Here is a 24,868-nt window from a genome sequence, read left to right on the forward strand (position 1 = left end):
GGTGGAAATAATAACTTATTAACTATTGGCTACACTATCCATATTATTTTGGAACATAAATGGCCTCACAGATATAGACAAAAAGGTAAAAGTATTGAATTATGTTAAGAAATGCAGAGTGCAATGCTACAGTGCACACATTTGGAGAGATATTCAACAGAATATCAGGGACAAAGTAAAAAGAGAATAATTGTACTAATTGCTTGATAAGCTATAACAGTGATAGAAGAGGGAAAAGATAATAATAATATTAGATTTATGGTATTTAAGGGGCTGTTGGCAAGGAAGTAGAAGGATTACGCTGGCATGTATTTATATTCCACCTAAAACTGCTATTATGGAGCTTAAGAACATTTTGGGAGAAATAATTAGCTTTCAGCACAGAGTATTAGTTATAAATGGGGACTCGAGCTCGATTTGCAACAGTGAAGATAGATCCAGAATCCTAGAAGGGAAAATGCAACAAAAGAGAGTAGATTTCTGAAGAAGTTTATGAAAATATCTGGTATGGACGATGTTTAATTCAGAAGAAGGACCTCAGAGAATTTGCATATTATTCCCCAAGATGCAATAACCAGATTAGACTAGACAGAAATTATATTTTATGGGAACATGTGCATTTAATTGAAAATACGACTGTATTATATTACCAGTAGCTATTACAGATCATATACCAATAAAAACTCGGATAAAAATGCAAGGTAATGAAGTAAAAACAAGACACTGGCACATCCCCACCTACCTGTTAAAAAGTGAGAGATGAGTAGTGGAAATTATTAGAGAGTTATTAGGAAGATAGAAATTTCTTCAGAAGTTAGTTAGGAAGTGGGATAACATGAATGTGGAGTTTAAATATAGGGTAGAAATAAAAGAAAAAGAGATATAGTTAAGAAGTAACAAAAATTATGTAACGAAGCTAACAAAGGTTAAAGTATTGCAGAATAAGTGGAATCTCACACATGTCCTGGCACAATTGTAGAGTTCTAAAGAGAAAATAAGGGAGCATCTGGATAATATGCATGAGTTTAGAAAGTTACAGTTATGTACTCACAACTATGAATCTGTGTTGCCCATTTTCATTTTTCCTCAATGATTGGGTCCTGTCAGACCGTGGATCTAACTCAGCCGCATTTACAAGACTCTGAGATCCAAATCGTGAGCTCCTCCCTCTACCCATAATGTTCCAGTCAGCCTGCTATATCTCAGGTCAAGTCTACTGCCTTATAAGTCCTAGGAGTAATTAAACATAAGCATAGTCAAAGGAAGGATAGAAGTAGGAAAACTGGGGCTCAAACCTGGAACAGAAGCTCCACAGTAATGACCAGGTCACTCCAGAAAATAAAAGGAAAGGGGAAGGAGGGTGGGGAGTTGTGGTAGAATGAAAATGGACAACACAGATGCACAGTTATGGTGAGTACATAACTTTAATATCTGATGTCCTTGTAATTTGTTCCTCAATGATTGGAACAGAGTTTTCAGCTACGTGAACCTTGGGTGGCCCTCATGGAAGGATATTTTGGAGTACTGCAGAACTAAAGGCAGCTCTGCTCCTGGACGTCAAATCCATTTTGTAATGAGCAATAAAGGTATAAGGATTAGACCAAGCAGCTGCTGCGCAAATGTCATCAGTAGAAGTTCAAGACCAAAAGGCAGAAGTGATAGCCAAGGACCTGGTGGGATGTACCTTCGGAGGTCTCAGTAGAGACAGACCTTGATGACTGCAAAGTAAATGCAATCAGTAATCCATTTGACCAGGGCAATTTTAGAAACCGGTGAGCCCAGTCTATTTGGGGAGAAGACAAACAGTTGTTCTGACTTCCTGAAATCTTTTGTTCTGTGGAGATAAAAACATAATTGCTTATACAAGATGTAGCATGTAGTCTCCTTTGTTAGCAAAGATGGGAAAAAAACAGGCAAACTAATCACTCCATTAATATTTGTTTCAGGGGCTATTAGGCAAAAAAGATGGTCCATAAGGTGACCCTGTCTTTGTGAAAAATAAGATAAGGTGATTTGGAAGAGAGAGCCCAGAGTGCAGAAACTTGTCTTGTAGCCATAATAGCTACCAGAAAAGCTGTTTTCCATGATAAAAATATTAAATAAGACATAGCTGATGATTCAAAGGGTTTCTGAGTTAACCCTTGTAGCACGACTGTCAAATCCCCGGGGAGACGATGGATCCTCCACTGGAGGCCTAAGCAAGAAAGTACCTTTTAGAAAGGCCTTCCACAACATTGTAGAACATAGTGAGGAAGCATTTTCTCCTGAATGAAAATAACAGATGGCTGCCAACTGCACTTTGATAGTAGAAAAACTTGCTCCCCTCTTATAAATTAGATGCTAAAAATTCTAGGACCAATGAGACAGGTGCAGTGAAGGGGTCCAATTCTCTATGAAGAGTCCAAATAGAGAATCTTTTCCATTTACTTTTGTAAATCTTTCATTTAGAATCCTTGTGGGAAAACTCATATATCTGTTGGATTGGGGAGGAAAGCCTGGGCTGTCTGGCTGTCAGTGGAACTGGAGAAACCATGTGGTCAACTTGAGGCCTGAAATGTCCATATGATCCATCCCAGATGGATGCAAAAGCAGGTCTGGACTGGGGTCCAGTATCCATGGAGGATAACAAAGATGAGACCAAAGGAAGGGGAGCCACAACTGAGGCTAAAATTGCAAATGAGGATAACTGTGCTCTTCAACCAGAGTGCCTTCTGTACGAATTGGGGAATCAGAGGTATTGGTCAATATGCATAAAGAAGATTGGAAGGCCAAACATGAACTAGAGCAACTCTTGGTGACTCCCCCTGAGGGGGGATTAGGGCAGAGAAGCTGGTGCACTTCCTGTTGTGGAGAGATGCAAAGAAGTCGCAGCAAGATTGGCCCCAGCAATGGAATTGATTGATTTAGAGACCACTAGATTAGGTTCCCCCATTTGCTGATATAAAAAAACACAGACATGTTTTTGGTTTGTATCGTAATTTTCCCAAGAGGAAGAACATCATAGGGTGGAGCTACTCACACAAGACAAGGGGTCTTCTCACCCATCCTCACTTGTCCACTCTTCAACTGACACTGTAGGTGATAGGGTTTTGATCCCTTTTAGGCACCTTTTTCTGAGGGCATGCTTCAGGTTTTGCAGCATTCCAGGAAACCAAATACCAGGAAATCTTATTTGTCCAAACAGAAGAGATTTTCTGTCTGGTGACTTGCTCAGAACCGGGATCCATTTCTGTGCAAGTTCCTTTTGTTCTCTCTTATTTGTTTAAATTGGAACATGCTGGGTTGGCATATTCTTCAGTTAAAGCTCACCTTTCAGCTACTTCTACTTGTCTGCCCTTGACTCCTCCTGTGGCTTCTAGGTTTGAGCACAAACAATTTCTTAAAGGTGTCATTCTTATTAATACTCTCAGAAGCCTGTTCCTCCTTCCTGGAACCTTAATTTTATTCTTGAAAAATTGACTCAAGCTCCTTTAGAGTCTGCAGCTTCAGCTTCCTTGCAGCATAGTACATGGAAGAATCTTCTTATTTTGGCCCTTACTTCAGCCAGAAGGGTGTCTGAGCTTCAGGCACTTAGGCCATCCTTCCTTTTTTTTAGTTTTTTCATAAGGACAGGGTGCCTTTTTGTACTAATCCTTCTTTAAGCCCAAGGTGGTTTTAATGACTTATTTAGATAAGGCTAAGGTCATTCTCAAGTCTGATCAACCTTTTGTTTCCTTTCATACTAGCTAGCTCTTTAGGTTTGGCTGTTTATAACCAAACCAATTCTTCTTGGATTTTTAAGGCCATTTCCTTTTGTTACTCCTTTCATGGAAAAAAAAAACTTTCTGCTTCTGTAGAAGCTCATTTGACCAGGGCTGTGGCTTCATTTGGTGCTTTTTTCAAGGGATTGGATTCCAATTCCATCCCTGAGGCTGCTACTTGGACTTTTGTCCATACTTTTATGAAACATTACAAGTTGGATGTGGTTTCAAGGGCAAGAGCTGGATTTGCCAGGGCTATCTTACATGGCTTTCATGAGGACTCTGCTGGGCCTTCCTCCTCCCAAGTTTCCTCTTGATGTTTTGTGCTCTCACTTTAGTAAGGCATACTGCAACAGTGATATAGAAGGACATAGTACAGTTGTGTAAAATCTTACCATAACTGTAAATGTCTTTCCCTTCATTGTTGCAATATTCACTCCCTCCCTCCTTCCCCTTTCTCTCTTCTCCATTTGCCTTCTGGATTCACATATCTCCTCTTCTGCTTGGACTGTTGTCTCTCCTGGGGCTATTCATTTCTGAGGTATGAACATCCATACGTCACCTTTATGCCCTATGCTGTGAGTGGGGACGTATGAAATCCTTGATACCTAAGTCTTTGGTATACTGGCCAGATGTTGGGCTACCCTTGGCAAGGATTCACTTCAGTAGGGCATATTGCAACCATGAAGGGGAAGGACATCTACTGTTATGGTAAGATTTTACATAACTATACCTTCCTTATACCTCTCCCTTATAACTTGTGAAGAACTCTGACACAAGGCCCAACACCTACAACACTGACAGAAGGTGCTACACCTACAAGTTTGCTGAGAATTTTATCATTATTTAATAGCCTGTGGTCACTACATCTGACCTTGATACTGTAGGAGCTCTGCCACAAGGCCCTACACCTATAATTTTACTGAGAATTTTGTCATTGGCTGCAGTCACCACATAGGTGGATGGGGGATTGCAGGTTTGTCCCAGGGATTACTCCCGTGTCACTATTAGACAGAGGCACAGTAAACTAAACCTTAAAAAGGGCACAGTATACTCAAATCAAGGGGTGGCGTAAGCCATACAGAATCGGGCTAGGCTTATAATTGCCCCAGGGCAGATAGCCTAGTATGAACCTATGAACCTATTTGGCCTTGATACTTCAGGAGCTCTGCCACAAGGCCCTACACCTACAAGTTTATTGAGAATTTTGTCATTGTTTAATGTGAGCTTATTTATCATGAAGAACCTTGCTGCATATTAACTTTAATCAGTTAAATACATGCCTACTTTGTGATCCAAAGTTTATGTGAATTAGTAAAAGCTGTTTCATTTGTGTCTGTTTGTTAATTGCTATGTTCTGGGTATAAACTGATTGCTCTCAGTTATTAATTGACCTGAGGGTAAGAAGTCACTTCTCCTAGCAAACTATTAGGGGTGATAGTGGATGATAATCTTACATTCAACATGCATGTACAAAATTGCATAAGCAAAACTCATCAAAAATTAGGGATGCTTTACAGAGCCAAAAACTTTCTCACCAATGCAACTAAAACTACATTTGCCACTACTTATCACCTCCTCACTCATCTTTATGATGTTCCCATCCTTACTAACCTCCAGGCTTCATAACAATTAAAACTTAAACAATGCTATAACAAAGTTCTTAAATTTGCAGCAAATACCTCTTTCAGAACCCATCACTGTACAGTAGCACCAAAAAGCCTAAATTGGTTAGAACTCCCACATATCAACTAACATATACGCAGCTTCTTACCACCTATAAAATTATCCAGCATCCATCTGCCTGTCCAGCACTAAAAACATTGTACACAACTATGTTCCCAGTTGATCACTGCAATCCAGTGACCAAAAACTCCTATTTATAAACTTAGCAAATCTGTTGGGCATAGTCTGTATTCATACAAGGTTGTTACGGCCTAGAATGCCTTACCTGTATCCATCAGGTCTATACCCTGAATGATTTCCTAGTTAAAATCTGGCTCTGTTCTTGCTCAAAACCAGGATAAACTATATCCCTAAATGTGAGCAAGTACTTTTTCATTCCTTATACCTCCTTACTCTCCCTTCTTCACTTACTTATCTCTTCCCTGTTTCCATAATCCTGTTTTTCCCTCACTTCATATTGCAATTCCTACTTCTATTAGTCTAACTTATCTTTATTTTTTTCTACAAACTGTCTAAAATTTCTCTAAATATTAAATTATTGTCCTATATCTTGTATAGATTCTTAACCAATGTTTTAATAGTATGTGTCATTTGTTATACTTATTTAAACTGCATATTTTGTTTTATTTTTGAAGATAGTAAAATTATTGTTGTTGAAATGTTTTCTAATAATTTGGAATTTATTTCAGTGGGCCTCCAATGAAAATGGGCTTCTACCTAGTCAGACTTTCCCAGTAATCAAATGTCAATAAATAAATAAGTGTTACAGGCATTGAATAATGCCCAATATCCTCAATATATGTTAGAAAAACCCTTGCTGTATGACCCTATCAGTTAGCACAGCAGTTTAATGCTGGTGTTTCCTGTAGCAAGGATGCAGGGCTTAAAGCTGTCCCTGCCTCCCTTGTAATTCACGTGTTTTTTTTTCCCATCATATCTTTGGTGTCTAGTAATGGCACAGAGTTCTAATATTCTCGGTGGAAGGGTACAGGTTCAAAATTCACTCCAGTTCCTGTAAGGCATGCTATTTATAGTGTCCCTGGTATCTAATTGTTCAATGCTCTACTTTTTATTTTATTTTTTTTAATTATGTGCCTTTTTGGAATGTTATATAGAGTATTACTGGTGTTTAATATTCTCTCCCCAATTAACATTATGTGCCACTGAGCCATCGTTTACAAGACTTCTTCCTGGTGCCGGTGTTCCCCTGTCATTACTGCACGATGTGTAAAGGGTTAACTCTGGGCAGCTAGTGCCCCCCCACTCCACATCTTTAGAGACATTCCTGGTGATTAGTGTTCCCCTAAACCAATACTGCAGGCTTTGCTTGTTAGTCTGGAAATGTGTGGAAGTATATCAGGTACTCCAGCCCACCCTCACACACAGCTTCTTCCCCATCCAGTGGTACTTACGGACACACTCATCCATACACACCTAACCCACCCCCCACTTCCTCCCCGGCAGGCAAACACACACACACACTCACCCTAACACTATCTTCCCATTAAACTCCCCAGCACTTACCTTTACTGCAATGAACGAACTCTTGACTCACAGAGTTAACTGATGTGATCACAGAAACACTTAGGCAAAATTCCTTTAAAACAGGACATAGATGAGAACTATGAAACTGACCTCTTCCTTCCCTTGTAACCTGCCACTTCCAATAGAGGAGCTGAAACTGAGAGTTCAGCTGCACCTGAGGGATGTCTTTCATTTATAAAACAGTGACATATATTCTGAACTTGCAGTTGCACCTGGAGGTGAAATGGTCAATATCTAATGGCATGGGTAATTGCACATCATCTGCAGTGCAGTCCAGATGCAGGCCGTTATTGTATAGGTAACTGTGCTTGGAAGAGTTAAAGTAGTATTACACTACTGTACACTACCTGGATTGCAGTTTTAATCATCAGTACTACCACATACAATCAAAACATCTTTAAATGCTTTTAAATTGTGTATTTAGCACTGCAGACTATACACCTGCTGTCTCTATTTGATTGGGCTATTCCATTAGAAGGGGCAAGTAAGCAATTCAAGGCTAAGAAACAAACAGAGACAAATACCTCTTCAGTACCGCAGATTCTTCATCCAGAGGGACACACATGTCAGTTAGGATTGCTGATAAAGGGGTGGTCATATTCCTTAATGAGTAAATACTGCTGGTAAGTGAACTGATTACAATTGGAATGTTATAATTATACATAATATTGGCAGTTAGCATTGTTTATTTTCCCAGTCTTCTTTATGATTCAACATCTGATTAAGAGATGTAAGAGGAGAAACGAATGAAAAAATCTATTCTGAAATGCATTTTCTGACAATCAGCATGGGTTGTTTTGACCTAGGTGGTGAATTTCAACTGCCATGTTCGCACTAAGCAGGCACAGACCATCATTCTGGCCAACCGCTCCAACCAGACATGGATGATACAGCCACTGATCGAGGGTGAACATTGGAAAGGAGCTGAAATGATTGCCATTGAAGCCCATCAGCAGAAGCCATATGAAATTACCTACAGACCTCTCACCATGACACTTGAGGGTAAAAAGCATCAGGTACTGTCACAAAAGCTACTGCTCGCTGAGTTAATATATTTTCGTAGCCTTTTTTTTTCTGTTTACTGTGTAGTAAGGACAGATGTGGTAATTTTCACAGAACACAGTTTATTGTAAATCACTGTAGCTGTGTAAAGTAGAATGCTTTTAAAGTTGGCTCTTTTTCTTTCTTATTTAATGTGTAACAGAGCAGCTTAGTCGAATATAGATTGTGAAGTCAGTCAGAGAAATAATGCCTAATGACTATATCAGGAACTACACAACTTCTGAGCGGCTATTCCTTAGAAAACAATAGACTGGGCAGTAATAAAATCAGGGTATGAAATACAGTATAAGCTCCACATCCAGTATATAAGCAGGTGATGGGAAAATTGAACCGACTTCCATGCCTTCCGTCAGCTTCTTGTACTTTATTCTTCAGGAGGAATTTTCCTCACTTCTACTGGCAACTTTTTGTACCAGCAACATGTTATTTCAATCAGAGAGAGAAAATTCTTTAAGTAATTTTTATAAGTTATTTCACAGACTTTTCCCAAAATCTAATAGAAGACTCACTTGCAGCAACACCACCACCTCAGCATCTGAATGTAGTAGTCACATGAAAGGGAAAACTCACTGAAAATCTGTCTACCAAAAAGATACAGGTATTGCTATTTTTGTGGTACCAAAGAAATGAGTAAAGTTGTCAGATCTCATCAGAATTTGAGAAAAGGCCAATGGTGTTAATACTGCATTTCATTTTATTTAAATTTGTATTTGTCATAGTACTGGCATAAAATAATAAATTTCATCAAGATATGAGAAACAGTCATGTAAATTGCCATTAAAATAGGTCATAGGTGAGTGTTCAGTTATTTAACAATTTGATTACCGGATGAGTGAGGTGGACTACAGACCCATTTTAGTCATGAACCAAGTACAAAAGTACAAGAAATGTGTATGATACGCTATGCGTAATGCAAAATCAAGTAATGCAATTTTCATAGTTGAAAACAATGTAGTTTAACATATTACAATTTAACAAAAGAGGTAATTAAAATTTAACACCAGCAGAATATTTACAAAGTATACATGTTGAGGGGGGAGAAATTAATTTATATGAAAGTCTTTAAGAACAGGAGTTGACAATTTTAAGATAAGGTACTCTCAGAAAGTAACATTGCATGTAGGGGAAAAAATTCTTAAAGAGAGGGTGCTGGTTTACCTGTTGTCACAGACCGAAGTGCACTTGGCATCTTAGTTTAAGGATCCCCCAATGTTCTTTTGAAGGCTTCTACGATTTTATTGTGTTTTGCCTCAGGTGAAAGGTTCCATAAGGCTGGGCCTAATCTAGAGAATGCTTTCTCATCAATGCATAGCTTTTTGGGTGGTCTAGCTAATATGCTCAGAAATTTAGAAATGTGTTTAGCTAGGGCATTATTAAGACCTTTCTTGCCAACTTTTGGGGAATACACACAGCTATAATGTTACTAAGCAGTCCCCTCCTGAGAATTGGGGGACAGCTTTTATTACCACCTACAGCCTAGATTTTTCAGGCATTAAAAATATTATTCAAATGAACTGGGGTGTTTGTATTAAGTTAGACAATATAGCGAAAATGGTGGGGGATTCCCCGTTATTTACAGTGCAAAGGGGAGAGTGTGTGTGTCTGTGTGTGTGTGTCTTAAGCTGTTTGAATGTAACAGTGGTGGTGAAAATTATAATCAAGGTAAATGATGCAAGTCACTGTAATACTTGCAGGTTCATGTTGAACACTAAAGGGGTTACTGTGGGTAACATTAATATCAGCCCTAAGTTTTATTGCACTTGCTATTCAAATCATATTGTTTATGCAGTTATTTGTCAGAAATGTGCCGGTTTCTAAATTGGAAAAAACAAATGGACTTTTAAGGACAGGATTAGGGAACATATTTACAGTATTGGTAAGAAAGACCTTAATAATGCCCTGGCTAAACACATTTCTGAACTTTCTATCTATTATTTTTTATTTTTTGGTATAGAAACTTCATGGCCTAGTCCACAGGGTGGAGCTGTGGCCCTTCTCCTGGAGGTTTGTGAACTATTCTGGCAGATAAAAACAAATGCAGCAGTCAATCCTGGTTTAAATGACAAAATTTCTATTAATATTGTATTTAAGGTAAAAAGACTGCGGTGGTGGTGCTGCGGTAGCGTTGTCGCCTCACAGTAAGACGTTGTCCCGTTCGATTCTCAGCTAGAGCGTCTTCTGTGTGGAGACATGCGTGAATGGGTGTACCTTCGTTGTAGGTTGTGCGTCAGGGCTGGCAAATCGGTATGTAAAAATCTACTGCCAATCATTAACGGACTGGAGTTCGGCTGTGGCGACCCCTAACCGGGAAAAGTCGAAATATACAACAACAACATTGTATTTAAGGTAAAATCATTAGGGCTAATGTGAGGTTTTATAAGCTGTGCCTTTATTTTAAGGTATGTAATATTAATGTTATGTTTTGATTCAAGTTTTTAACTTTGTTTCTTTTGGTTCTTTCCTTCATGTGTCACATGACTAATGATATCATGTACTTAAACTGAGTTTGTTTGGTGGTTTGTTATTCTGAAGAAGTTTCATACTTGAAACAAAAGCGCTCGACATACTTTTCAACCATACAGAATTCCGCGGTATTTACTGGTTTTGAGGGCAAAATAATGGGGTGCCACAAATTCCCGAGTGGCCCCTTAATTCCCTATTTTTTTTTAATTTATCTTTTTTATATTACAATTGTAAATTTATGGCTGACGTCACCACACATCACCAGCCTACAGGGGGTGTGTGTGTGTGTGAATGACATCAGCTTCATTGGACCGTTATTTTGAACTGTTTGGAGGGAATATAGTAACAGTATAATTACCCAGCACCGACCGACTACATACCAGCATCCAGGTAAGAAAAAATAGACTTGTAAGCTATCAAACAGAGTAACTGTGTTTATGGGATCAAATACTGTAACTGTGTTTATGGGCCCAGTTTATTGTATGTGCATTTTAAAAGCAGCCAACAGACCAGAGAGCTAATCAGAACTTCGTGTCTCCATTTGATCTCTGCATTAAGGCAGTTAAGCAAGTGAATCTCCGCATTAAGGCAGTTTTGCAAGTGAATCTCTAGTCCGTTAACTGAGTGACTCTCTATTTATTTATATTTATGGCAATTAAGCAATTGAAACTGTTTATTCATGTCTCTGTTTGATCTTTGCATTAAGCAAGTGAATTCAGGCAAGTAATTAGTTAAGCGAGTGAATCTCCACATTAAGAAGGCAGTATGCAAGTCTATTAAGGTGATCTCTAGTCCATTAAACAAGCTATTAATTAGGTGTGCGGCAGTTAAGCAAGTGAAACTTGCATAAAGCAAGGGGTGTGTGTGAAGTCCGTTAAGAAGGGGGGAGGGTGTGTGTGAAGTCCGTTAGATGTATGGCAGTTAAGCAAGTGAAACTGTTTATTATTGCTGCATTAAGCAAGGTGTGTGTGAAGTCCCTTAAACAGTTATTATCTCTGCATTAAGTGAAGTCCATTAAACAATTATTGGTGTGTGTGTGTGTGTGTGTGTGTGTGTGTGTGTGTGTGTGTGTGTGTGTGTGTGTGTGTAATGCCCCAGTTAACTATTACTTATGGTTAGTGTTACTAGGGCTCAAACCCTGTAGCTTAGGTGCAGGGAGCAAAAGCCTGAATTCCCTACTCATTCCACCACTTGTGATTCCATGTTTGGCTCATATAACTTTTGCTCAGTTCCTCTTAAAATTTGTGTTTTTTCTAGCAAATCAGTGAAAACTGAATTCACTAAATAATGATAGCCATTTAAGTTTGTCTTCCTATCTTTCAGGAAAGGCATGGTAACAGAAAACAGCATGTTAAGTTGTCTATCTCGCCTTCATTCTTGCTGGATGGGTTCGGAGCCGACCTCGGCTCCGACTCGGCCACTCTAAAAGCTCGAGAGTTGGTTCCACCGGCTCGAGGCTCCCCTTATATCCCACAATGCTAGGCGAGAGTTACCTCAGATCTCGTTTGCCGCTACAGCTTCGAGGTTGGTTTTTCTACCGGTTCATGGTAAGTACTATTTCTTAGTGAAATCAGTCTTTAAAAACCCCTTTAATTTAATATTTTTTTCTTAGTTTAGTGTAGTTAGAAAGCTTTTTATACCTTCCCAAAATTTTCCGTTTTTTTCCCTCAAGAACCTTAGGTTCTTCCCTTGGGCCTTTGGCCTTTCCTTCCCTAGTGGAGTGTGTGTGAATTATTTTATTAAAATTCTAGCACTGTTTTTTATTATAAGTTAATTTTGACAGGGTGTAACTAGTGTGTCTGTGTGCGTGTTTGTGTACACCTGTTATAACAAAAATGTCTAAAGAAGCAAAGGTCTCCGGATTCAAGAAGTGTGATGCGTGCTGTCAGAAAATGTCTCTGACAGACGCTCACACTTCTTGTGTATATTGTCTGGGGCCTTTGCACCTGCAGGACTCCTGTGCTGTGTGCCATGGCTTCAGCCCCAGGGTCCTGCAGGAAAGAAAGAATAAACTGATTCTTAGAGGCTTACTTAAGCCAGAGGATTCCCTGTCTGTTTCAACAGGGAAGGCCTCTAAGGCAAGGTCTTCGGCTCCGGCTTCTGAGCCGAGACCTCAGGTTTCTCAACCTTTGCCTTTATCGGCTCCGGCTGGAGCCGATAAGTCTCAGTCCGCAGTTTCTGTGGCTCCCTCGGCTCCGGCCGGAGCCGAGGTTATAGAAGTCCCCGTGTCGGCTCCGACCAGACCTTCGGAGCCAACAACTAGGAAGAGGTCGAGGTCACCATCTCTTGGCTCCGTTCATTCGGCTCCAGGATCTCCCCTGCTGTCTGAACGGAGCCAAAGGTCTCACTCCTCTAGGTCATCGAGGCTGTCGGATCATGACCTTCAGAGGGTAGTGAGTCGACTACTTAAGTCCGAGGCACTGGCCCAGATGCTTCAGAGCCCGACTCATCAGTCGATGCCTGCCCCGGTCCATCAACATTTTCCTCCTTCGACTCTTTTGAGTTCGGAGCCGGGTCATGTCGGAACCGAGACTGTGATTACGTCAGAGCCGATACAATTGTCTTCGGCTCCGTCGTTGGCTCCGTTTTCTTCTTTGGAGGAATCTCGGCGCCGGACTTCCCTCGTTGGCTCCGAGGGGGTGAGTGGCATCGGACCCTTGTCCGACCCCCCTCTCCCTCTCGGGGCTTCGGCGCTGGTGAGTTCGGCTCCGACATCGGCCTCGGAGCCATCACTGTCGGTGCCGAGGGGGGTTCTTAGCTCTTCGGAGCGGGGACCTCTGGCTCTGCCTGACAGGGGTGCATTCGAGGTCATGCGGAGTGTGTTAGAGCCTGGCTCTACTCCACAGTCGGCTCCGTCCGCCCCTCCCTCTATGGTGCCTCAGGGTAAGTCGACTCACTCCCTCATCCCGGACTGCAGAGAGCCAGCTCCTCAGGAAACCCCTGTGGGATTTCATCCTCTTCGAGGCCTCTCCTGATTTGGCAGAAGAGCCCCCTCGGAAGAGGAAGTGTAAGAGGAAACACATTGACTCACCTGAGTCCATCACATCAGACACAGATTTGGATGATTCTGAGGGTTCCCCCCGTTCCCCTTCTGAAGATGTCTCATTTGCAGACATTCTGGAGATCCTGAAACAGAGGGGAAATTGGCCAGCCCTCAACCCTTCGGAGGACGAATCTGTGTATCTTGAGGCGTTTGGCTCTCGTCCTTCCACCTCCTGGGTGTCCCCCTTCGACCCCCTCATGCAGGTGGTTGCTAAGAAGGCATGGACGGCTCCTGATTCAGTGGACCCCACTCCCAGGAGACCTTCTAAGTACATAACAGCTCCAGCAGACAAGCAATTTCTAACAAAAGGAGTTTCTGTGGATGCTATGGTGGTAGCTGCTGCCACAAAGAAGGAACTAGCTGATCCTTCAGTACCTGTCCATCCACCTAACAAGGAATCTAGGTCCATGGATAGGTACGGGAAGCGGATGTTCTCCTCAGCGACATTTACCATGCGTTCGCTGAACTACCTGTGCCATTTTACTCGTCTTCAAAGGGACCTGATCAAGGAAGCGAGTGAAATGTTAAAGGATCCTACAGCTGCGGGTTTCCAAGACAAGATGAGCACGCAGCTGGCTACCCTAATTCCATATCCAACTCCTCCATGCGCCTCCTTTCTTACGGCTGATGGAGCGAGCAGAGCCGCAGGGACAGGTGTGGCCTTACGTAGGCACGCCTGGATGCGGCTATGCAATTTTGCGGACCCTTTCAAGACGTCTTTCACGAACTCCCCTTTTGATGGATCATCCCTCTTTGGTCCTCAAGTGAAAGAAACCCTGACTAGGTGCGAGACTGATGGCAAGACCCTTTCTGCCATCGGAGTCCGTTTTTCGACCCCTTCTAGGCCTTACCCCAAAGGCCAAAAGGGTGGAAAGATGTGGTTCCGTAAACAATCTCAAGGGACTTCGCCTGACGCACAGAGTCGTTTTCCTACCAAAGGCAGAGGTGGGAATAACAATGGTAGACGTCGCCCTAGGGGCAGGGGGGGTCCGCAGAACCAGGGCAATCGGGAAGCCTTCCCTGACAAGCCCTTTCAGCATCCCTGAGGTGTTGCCCGACTGCCCATCTTCGGAGGCAGTCGGGGGAAGATTGTCACTGTACCCAGAAGCCTGGCTATCCCTGACTCAAGACAAATGGGTACAGTCCATCATTTCCGAAGGCTATTCTATCCCTTTTCTTCGCTTTCCAAATCAGTCAAAAAAATCCCTTCCAGATGTTCCACCCGCTCAAAGGGATCTAGCAGCTTTGGAAATTTCAAAACTGCTTGCAAAAAGCAATTCAGCCAGTGCCAGTAGACCAACAAGGATCCGGAATCTACTCAAGGTTCTTTTTAGTTCCAAAGAAAACAGGGGACTGGAGACCGATTTTGGATCTCAGTGTCTTGAACAAATCAGTCAAGAAAACAAGATTTCGGATGGTCACGCTGCAATCCATCCTTCCCTTTTGGGCAAAGGAAACTGGATGTGCTCTATAGACCTTCGGGATGCGTACTATCACATAAAAATGAACAGACGCTCCAGAAGATTCCTCCGCTTCAGGCTGGGAACCAGTCATTTTCAGTTCAGGGCCCTGCCCTTTGGTCTCACCACTGCCCCGGTGTTTACCAAATGCATGGCAGTGGTAGCTTCTCACCTGAGACGACAAGGATTCCAGGTGTTTCCATATTTGGACGACTGGCTCCTCACAGCTCCCACCAAGCATCTCCTTCTGATGGCCAGAGATTATACTTTTCGCGTTTGTCAAAAACTGGGTATTTCAATAAATTGCGAAAAGTCTGTTTTGTCGCCTTGTCGTACTATTACCTACACAGGCGCAAATCTAGATACGACAAACATGTCTGCAAGGCTAACACACCAAAGGATATCAGACATTCACAAATTGGTATCACTCCTTCTCAACAACAACAGAATCAAAGCCAGGTTAGTTCTAAAGGTGTTGGGAATTATGGCAGCGGCCATACCTCTCCTTCCATTAGCCAGATACCACATGCGGATCCTTCAGTGGATGCTTTTACTCAATGGTCATACCAGGAACTTCCAATGTCTCACACCATTGTGATCACGCAGGCGTGCAAAAGCATCTCATGTGGTGGATGTCTTCCCCCCATCTCCTGTCGGGAAGACCTTTTGTGCCACCTCCTCCGGTTGCTACACTGACAACGGATGCCTCCCTGATCGGGTGGGGGGGGCATTATCAGGGCAGGACAGGCCAGGGCACATGGCAACCAAAGCGAATGCCACTTGCACATAAATGTTCTGGAGATGAGAGCAGTGCTTTTAGCGTTGCAAGCCCTTCAAGACTCTCTTCCCTTGGGAACAATTGCAATCCAGACAGACAATATGTCTGTAGTGTGGTACATCAACAAACAAGGCGGAACCAGATCATACCCCTGTGTCGAGAAGCACTCAGACTGTGGCAATGGGCGATTTCTTCTCAGCGTTTTCTGATAGCAACGCACATCCCGGAAGTCCAATCATATTGCGGACAAGTTGAGCAGAGCTATTCTCATGCCTCACGAGTGGTCTCTGAAAGACTCTGTGGTGAGAGAAATTTTTCTCAAGTGGGGTCAGCCTTGCTGCGATCTTTTTGCTACTCCCCAAAACAGCAAGTGCAGAGAATTTTTCACTCTGTTCCTTTACCAGGCCAACCCAGCAGAGGCGCTCTAGTCCAAGTTTGGCCGGGGACTTCTGTATGCATTTCCTCCTTTCCCACTGATCTCTCAAGTAATTCAGAAAGCTATCGCTCAGAAGGCCTCATTGATCCTCATTGCTCCTTACTGGCCTCGACAAGTGTGGTTCCCCTTTCTACATCGTTTTCTCTTGGAGCGACCGTGGAAGCTGGACCTAGTTCCAGATCTTTTGATCCATCAGTCGGGTCAGTTTCATCGCTCCCTCCCCTCTCTGAACCTCACTGTTTGGTTCCTCCAGTTCCTACCTTAGCCAGGCTTCCTCAATTATCTCACTCTGTTAGAGATATATTGATAGCTTCCCATAAATCTTCCACTCGAAAGATTTATTTGAGTAAGTGGAAACGCTTCTCATATTGGGCACAAGGAAAGGACATAGATCCTTTCACCGCTTCCATCCAACTAGTCCTTGATTTTCTAGCTGAACTCTTCCATGCAGGTTCATCTCCCTCTACACTTAAAGTTCAATTGGCAGCTATTTCTAACTTTCATGTGGGTATTGCTGAATCTGCCCTAATGTCCCACAAACTCTGCAAAGCCTTTTTGAAAGGAGTTTTTCTTCTCAGACCTCCTATAAGAAATCCTCCTTCTCCTTGGGACCTAAATTTAGTTCTTGCTTCTTTGATTCTTCCCCTTTCGAACCTGCAGCTTCCTGTTCCTTAAAATTGTTATCATGGAAAACTCTTTTTCTGGTAGCTATTACATCAGCTAGAAGAGTTTCAGAACTTCAAGCACTCAGTTGTCGTCCTCCTTATCTTTTGTTTCATAAGGACAGAGTATCCTTACGAACTAACCCGTCCTTTTGCCTAAAGTGGTATCTGCATCAAATCTGAATCAATCCATTGATCTACCAGTCTTTTTCCAGAATACTCCAATAGGTCTGAACAAAAGTTACACTGCCTGGATGTTCACCGTCAATTGAGGTACTACTTGGATAGAACTAAACAGTTCAGAAAATCTGATCAGCTGTTTGTCTCCTATGCGGAGAGCAGAAAGGGACTTTCAGTTTCAAAGGTATCATTATCCAGATGGCTAACATCATTGATTTCCCTTGTATATGAGATTAGACATCAAAAGCTGCCTGATAAACCTAAGGCTCATTCCACCAGAGCTTTGGCTACTTCTTTAGCTTTCCAAGACAGACTGCCTATTGACACCATTTGTGCAGCGGCTACTTGGGCTACTCCTCACACTTTCATTTCTCATTATAAGTTGGACTTAGCTTCTAGGCATAGAGCTAACTTTGGTTCCACTGTTCTCAGGAGTCTGTTCCGTTAGGCCACCGGGACAAGGTGCTAGGGACGGTCCCATCCAGCAAGAATGAAGGCGAGATAGACAACTTAACATATAGAAGTTATGTTCTTACCATAACGTTCCATGTTAGTTGTCTTCTTCTCGCCTTCTTCTTCCCCACCCTCCTTCCCCCTGGCCTGGACAGACCTAGAGGAGTTGTGATCGTGACCTCTCTTTCTACCACCTCTTTCTTAAGACATATGCTGTTGGGCATATTTTCTGGGTCAGGATGTAGGTCATCCTTCTTTCTTCCTGTTGTTAGAGGTGGACTCTGTTTATAGTTATACTGTTACTATATAAGCTGGGTTTAGCTTACAAACGAGATCTGAGGTAACTCTCGCCTAGCATTGTGGGATATAAGGGGAGCCTCGAGCCGGTGGAACCAACTCTCGAGCTTTTAGAGTGGCCGAGTCGGAGCCGAGGTCGGCTCCGAACCCATCCAGCAAGAAGAAGGCGAGAAGAAGACAACTAACATGGAACGTTATGGTAAGAACATAACTTCTATTTATTCTAGCAACTTTCCAAGATTATACAAGCAATGTTTAAAATGTGTCCCTGTTTTTTTGTGCCTCCCCCCCACCCCAATAAAGGTTGGCTTTTTCCAGATTTCTTGTACTGCATAGATCTTGAGGTGGAGGGAAGTTTAGTGCTGCTTATGCCAAGTCTGTTTCTGTTGTTAGTAGCACTACAGGTAGAATACTTGCTTTTGCTGCAGAAGGCTGTGGGTTCTACTCCCACAGTATGTAGATGGTTTCCTGATACTGTACTGTGTTGTGCTTTTAAAGGGGGTGGATGCTGCAGTCCTGAGAATGTTCTTGTTGGCGGAGATACCTAGTAACTATGAACCTGTTATCAGTTTGCCATCCATTCCCTATTGCAATATTACTAGCTTATCATTTTTTAATGTAACATGCAATCTATTCCTCAAAGGCAACAGACACTTTATTTGTAGATGAAACAATGAAAGTTAAAGTTGTTTGCTAGCAGCAACCTCTTCGTTAGTTACAGATCTGTTTAATGTGGAATTATTTAGATGGCTTTTACTTCTGCAGAGATTGTGCATATTTACTGATACTCCCGGACTGTAGATGTTTGAGTAGACTTGTTCTGAATTGGCCCATTTTGTCATTATTGGTTCATGCATTTTGTTTCATTGCTTACTAGAAAAATGTTCAAAACAATACATTTAAAATGCGCTCTAACAAGTGTGCTGTATTATACAAGGAATATAATTTAATACAGCCAGGAAGGTGTATTAAAAAAGACATGTATGTCTCGTGTGCAAGGGGCCTATGATTTGAAAACAGCCCAAAGGTAATTTTTATCTGCCACTGGCCAGATGCATTTTCTTTGAATGTTGATTTCAATGCTGTTTCAATGAATGTGAGTTCCAAGGGGAGAGAAGTTTTGATGTCAAGTCTGTTTTTTTCATTGTGAGACTGCAGATTTCCAGTGTTTGTGCTATAAAATGTAAAATAAAAGTTTTAAATTAAATCTAAATAATCATTGTAAAAGTTAAGCAGTATGCACATTAGTGTTTATGGTAAATGGACAAAATAGCCAAGTAATAGGACATTGGAATATCCGCAGGGGGAGGGCTGTGTATGGGGGCCCCATTCGACCATGATTTTGTGAGGGGGAAGGGCGGCAAACTCAAAGACAGCGCCGGGTGGCACAAACTCAAGCTACGCCACTGATCAGTAGGCCATGAAGACTGCCTTTTGTAGGTCCTAGCAAACTATAATATTCTTTTGCTAAGATTAGAATATTGCCTACCATTAAATGACCTACTTTTACCACAAAACCCATATATGGCAAGTCACCAAAAACAAAATCATAAGGTTCATCATCTTCTCCCTTCCCAGTGAACATCATTGCTACACATTTACAAAAAAATGGTTACAATTTACTACAGGGTCTGGGGCCATATTTTGGTTCTGTAATTCAAGTTTGCATTTGAAAGTTGCTATCCCACAATTCCATTGGAGTGGGTAGGGTTACATAATTATGTATGCAAATTTTATGTTAATCATCGTACAGATTTGTACCTATTTTTCACAGGCCTTTGTCCAGATTTTTGATGTTTCCAGGTTGAGAGGTATGGCACTCAATTAAATTATTTAATCTCGACTTGGATGGCACTTTTCTTGGATTGTCATACAGTCTCCCTTCCAGTTTGTATTTTCGGTGGTGTGCGCCGTTTGCTTTTAGTTTTGGTTACTACTTTCTTGTCTTGTATTTCCACTATGTCATCTATGGACATGGTTGTGCAGCAGTGTGAGGGACCCAGGTTATTTCAGACCCAACTTCATTCAACTGTGGGTGAAATTATGGCTTTATTGCAACAGTTTTCACAACAGCTTTCACACATTAATCACTGTATTAGATCTGGGGCCTCTGGAATACAGGTTTTGGAGACTGATCATTTAGAGAATAGATACCATACCACACTGAGGGTTTTTGGAACACAGGAAGAGTCGGACATCACACCAGCACAATGTTCTAATACAGGTATCGAAGTTTTATGAGATTCTAATAGCCATAGGAATGGTAGGATGACCGTGGTTCCATCAGATGGGTGGCACAGAAACCCTGTTAACCTTAACGAATGGTTTAATAAGAACGTTTCATTTACTGTGAACTATGTTATTGCTCATAACAATTTAGAAACACACTTGCAGCAAATGGGAATGTTGGTTACTACTTTTAGAAAGCTTCAAGTAGAGAATTATTTGTGACAGAATATTGTTTTGGGGAAAGTGCCTAAGGGGCTGCTTTGCTGGAAATACCCGACGGGGTTAGTTAATGGTTCAGACTTATAAAGAGCTACCAGTGTTGTTTGACCAGCATGGGTGTGAGCTTATGGAAGTTCTTATTAAGGACAATCTTAGATCCATGGTCAAGATTTCTATGGAAGTTAAAAATTTAGAAACATCCATTACCAATGACTTGTTGATCAAATTTTTTGCCAGTGCAACAATATTTTGTTAAAAGTGACGCCTTAATGAATGAACTTAAAAGAAGCCAAACTGAAGCATGATGTTTTTGATTATGAGCAAGGGAATGCATACCCCCCCCCCCCCAAGTCTCAGGCTTGATCAATGCAAGCATATACCTATGATTCGGACAATGTGGATAGCAGTGTTCAGGTATGGAAGCACCAAGGTGATGAGGCCCATTTATTGTCAACCCCCCCCTTGAAGAGGTCAGAGACAATTCATTCCCAGCAAAGTGAGGGGGGGGGGGTAAACCAGACCTGTTAAAACCACAATTGATGGGGGACAGTGCAACAACCAAAAGGGTGGACAACCAGTCAGCAGAATCATTGGGACAATTTAATGTTGCAACAATTCTGGTGATTTTAATGTGTTTAATTATAGCAATGAAGTAGTTACTGATGTATTTTTTGAATTTTTTTCTAAAGGTCTTACCTTTGTACCCATAGCTAGAGTGAAGTTGGTTGAAGACCTTTTGGACCTTAAATTGTTTGTTAGAAAGATCAGTTTTAGTTTTTTGTTCCCTCATGATGGTACCCTTTCTCACTCATTAACACTAGCAAGCCCATTTACCTATAGTCTCCCCTTTGTGCAGTCTTACATATTTTTGTGCATATGTGATATCAGAGAGCTTTTGCACAAACAACTTGATTTAGTTAAATTTAATTTGTCCTTAGATCAACTAAATTTACTTATAACAGAAAGCCCAAACAATGATGTGAGAACTATGAAACCCGACAAAGGAGGTGGGGTGGTCTTGACGAACATTAATAACTACAACAATAAAATAATGTTCCTTTTAGGTGACTATACATATGAAGCGGTATTACGTAATGAAATGCATATAGCCTATAGGAAGACAGATGGTTTACTGTAAAATATTCTTATGCAAGGTGAAATTGATCAGGCTGAATTTGAATTTTTAAAGTTTGATTATTTTATGTTCCCTTCTATTTTTGGGATACCAAAGGTCCATAAGGACCTTCTGGACCCACCTTTAACACCTATAGTGGATGCTAATGCCTCTAAAACATGTCCCTTGGCTAAGTTTATTGATTTTAAACTCAAAGTGACCATTCAAAGGCTTGCATATTTAGTCAGGGACTCTTGGGATTTTTTTATCTTAAACTTCTGAAGACTTATATACCAAAAGTCTTTTATTTTTGACAATAGATGTCAAAAATCTATTTTAGTAATACCACATCAACAGGGGCTAGAGTGGTTGTTTGAGATTTTTATTGAAAACAGTGACTTCAGTGGAAGAGAAATCAAAGTTACTGTGAACTTGATGCACATAGTTCTTACTAATACTTTTATTTATTTTGATGGTATGATTTTTAGACAAAAAGGAGGAGTGGCCAGGAGTTCTTGCACCCCCATTTTTGCCAATATTTTTATAGGGATGTGGAAGAAGAAATATATTCTAAATTCTCATTTCACTGACTGGGGTCCTGTTACACTAGATACCTGGATGATATCTGTATTTTTTGGATTGACTATTATGATAAGATACAGGAATTTCTTGATTACATTAACCATACCACTTTCTTTTATTAAGTTTACGCACTCTGTTTCTGGTGAAACCCTACACTATTTAGACATTGAGTTAACTAAAGACAGACTTCACAACATATTTGTGTCTGCTATTTTCAGGAAACCAACATATTCAAACAATTTTTTTACATTTCACAAGCAGCCACCCTCTGCATCAGAAAAAAAGGAGTGATTAAAGGACACCTGGTTAGGACTGCTAGGATGGCTTCTGCTTTTTCTGCTTTTTTATTGGAGTGTGAAAAATAAATGAACATGTTCCTGAGAAGTTCTAAGAGAGAATTTGGCACCTACATCCCACTTTTGGGGGAATGTACACAGATGTAGTCCCCTTCTGAGAAATGGGTGACAGCTTTTATTATCACCTACAGCCTATATTTTTCAGACATTAAAAATATTATTTAAAGGAACTGGGGTGTTTTTAGTCAGAGAATATAGTGAAAATAGTGGGGGTTTCCCTGTCATTTATGATATAAAGGGGAGTGTGTTTTAAGAAGCTGTTTTGAATGTAACAATGGTGGTCAAAATTACAATCAAGGTAAATGGGGAACTTTTAGATGTAGTCCCCCATTTGTGAGGGAGTTAGTGTGGATAACATTAATATCAGCCCTAAGTTTTATTGCACTTGTCATTTTAAGGGTATTGCTTATGCAGCTATTTGTCAGAAATGTGCCCGTTTCTATACTGGAAAAACCAAATGGGCTTTTAAGGACAGGATTAGAGAACATATTTACAGTACTGGTAAGAAAGACCTTAATAATGCCCTGGCAAAACACATTTCTGAATTTTCTGAGTATTATTTTTTATTTTTTAGTATAGACGCTTCACGACCTAGTCCACAGGGTGGCACTTTGGACCTTTTCCTGAAAATTCATGAACTATTCTGGCAGATAAAAACAAATGACGGGGTTAATCCTGGTTTAAATGACAACATTTCTATTAATAGTGTACTTCAGCTAAAATCTTTAGGGCTAATGTGAGGTTTTATTAGCTGTATCTTTATTTTAAGGTATGTAATATTAATGTTATATTTTTATTCATGTTTTTATTCAAGTTTTTAACTTTGTTTCTTTTTGATTCGTTCCTTCATGTGTCACATGATTAATTATGTCATGTATTTAAACAGAGTTTGTGTGTTGGTTTGCCATTCTGAAGAAGTTTCATACTTGAAACAAAAGCGCTCAATTAAATTATATCATCTTGACTTAGCTGGCACTTTTCTTGGATTGTCATACAGTGTCCCTCACAGTTTTTATTTTCAGTGGTGTGCTCTGTAAGAAGTGTATTTGTTTATAGTCAATTAACATATCAAGGAAAATTTGTGCTGTACATTTGTTTGTAGAGAATGCTGCATCTTGCTAGTTTCAAGAATAAGTATGTCATCTGTATACATTACTGTCTTGAGATTGGGTAGGTCCAAGATAATATCATTGATAACCAGAGAAGGGAAGAGAGCCTAGAATCAAGCCTTGAGGAACACCAGAGTTTAATGCGTCTATATCGGGGGAAAAAAATGTTGTCACAATAAACTTGGAAGGTTTTATCTTTTAATTTAGCCTTTTAAGTTTGTATAAAAAAGGTTATGGTTAATAGTTTCAAAAGCTGTGGTCATATCTACAAATATTCCAGCTGTAGTAAGACTGTTGATCATATTGTTGTAATCAGTAACAGTTAAGGCTGTCAGGGTATTAAATGAGTTTCAGAACCCTCGTTGACTGTCTTAGAGGAGAACATAGCTGTTGATATGTTGAAACAGCTGTTTAACATTTTCTCAAATATTTTTGACATGTGAAGACATACATAGTTTTGCCAATGAAGTAAAAGATGTAGATCAACACCACGAAGGATATAACGAACTTTATTCACAGAAAATTCACAGAAATAAGCACTTTCGCGTGCTTCCAATGCACGCTTCTTCAGATAGGTTTAAAATCTTAGTGAATACATTCACTTTATATATAAAAAATATAAAAAATATAATTGCTTAATGACTTAATTCATTCAATTCTTTGAACATATTATTCAATTTTGTGAATATAGTGTGCTTCATCTTAAAGCTGAAGTCCATAGTATAACATGTATATCTGGTTTCTTTCTATATACCATGCAGTTATTTAGGATATTCAAAAAAGAAAGAAAACTGCCACAACAATCAAATCAATTTACAACATTATTTAGTAAAACTTTTAAACTGTGAAGCAGTCCATTCATAGGAGAACTTTCAAATATGATAAAATTAAATGTGATGGTCTAAGTTCCGTTAACCATGACGTATAACAGAACAGGGTCATCAGATCAATATGTCAGTAACCTATTGAGTTAGTGCAACATTAATAAACACAATAATATATGAAGATTATTATATTGATATACATTTTAAAAGGCTATGAAAGACTCATTAAAAGTATGATTAAAAATATAATTAAAAATGTGTATATATTCTCACTTAACCTAGTCTTTGATTTTAATCCATTTAAAAAATATATAGTAAATACCTTACATACATCATAACAATTTCGATTAGAATTTTTTAACATGATGTCAAATATAAATCATATCAAATGTATGTTATACATAATTCATATATATCATGTGGATAAGAAAAAGGGGAAGGGGAGGGGAGGGGGATGGGGGAATGGTGTGTAGTTGAATTCATTAATAAATATATCAACAATCATATAACATGGAACTTATAATAAGGTCCAGTAGAGTATATCTATGGAAGTATTATTCTAAATATTGTTATAGTGGATTAAAAATATATATATAAAGAATAGTATATAGCAATTTAAATAGTAAATGA

At 40.3% G+C, this 24,868-nt stretch overlaps 1 protein-coding gene across 1 annotated transcript in view; it reads left to right on the top strand.

Moving 5' to 3' along the window:
* The window catches only part of HYDIN (HYDIN axonemal central pair apparatus protein), a 6,673,197-nt gene that overhangs the window by 6,237,868 nt on the left and 410,461 nt on the right, over positions 1-24,868 (top strand). The window contains exon 80 of the mRNA XM_044079523.1: positions 7,778-7,987. Coding sequence (XP_043935458.1) covers positions 7,778-7,987 — 210 coding nt within the window. The remainder of the gene's footprint in view (positions 1-7,777; positions 7,988-24,868) is intronic.

This window comes from Protopterus annectens, chromosome 8.part0, assembly GCF_019279795.1.
Source record: "Protopterus annectens isolate FY-2018-M chromosome 8.part0, PAN1.0, whole genome shotgun sequence".
NCBI lineage: Eukaryota > Metazoa > Chordata > Ceratodontiformes > Protopteridae > Protopterus > Protopterus annectens.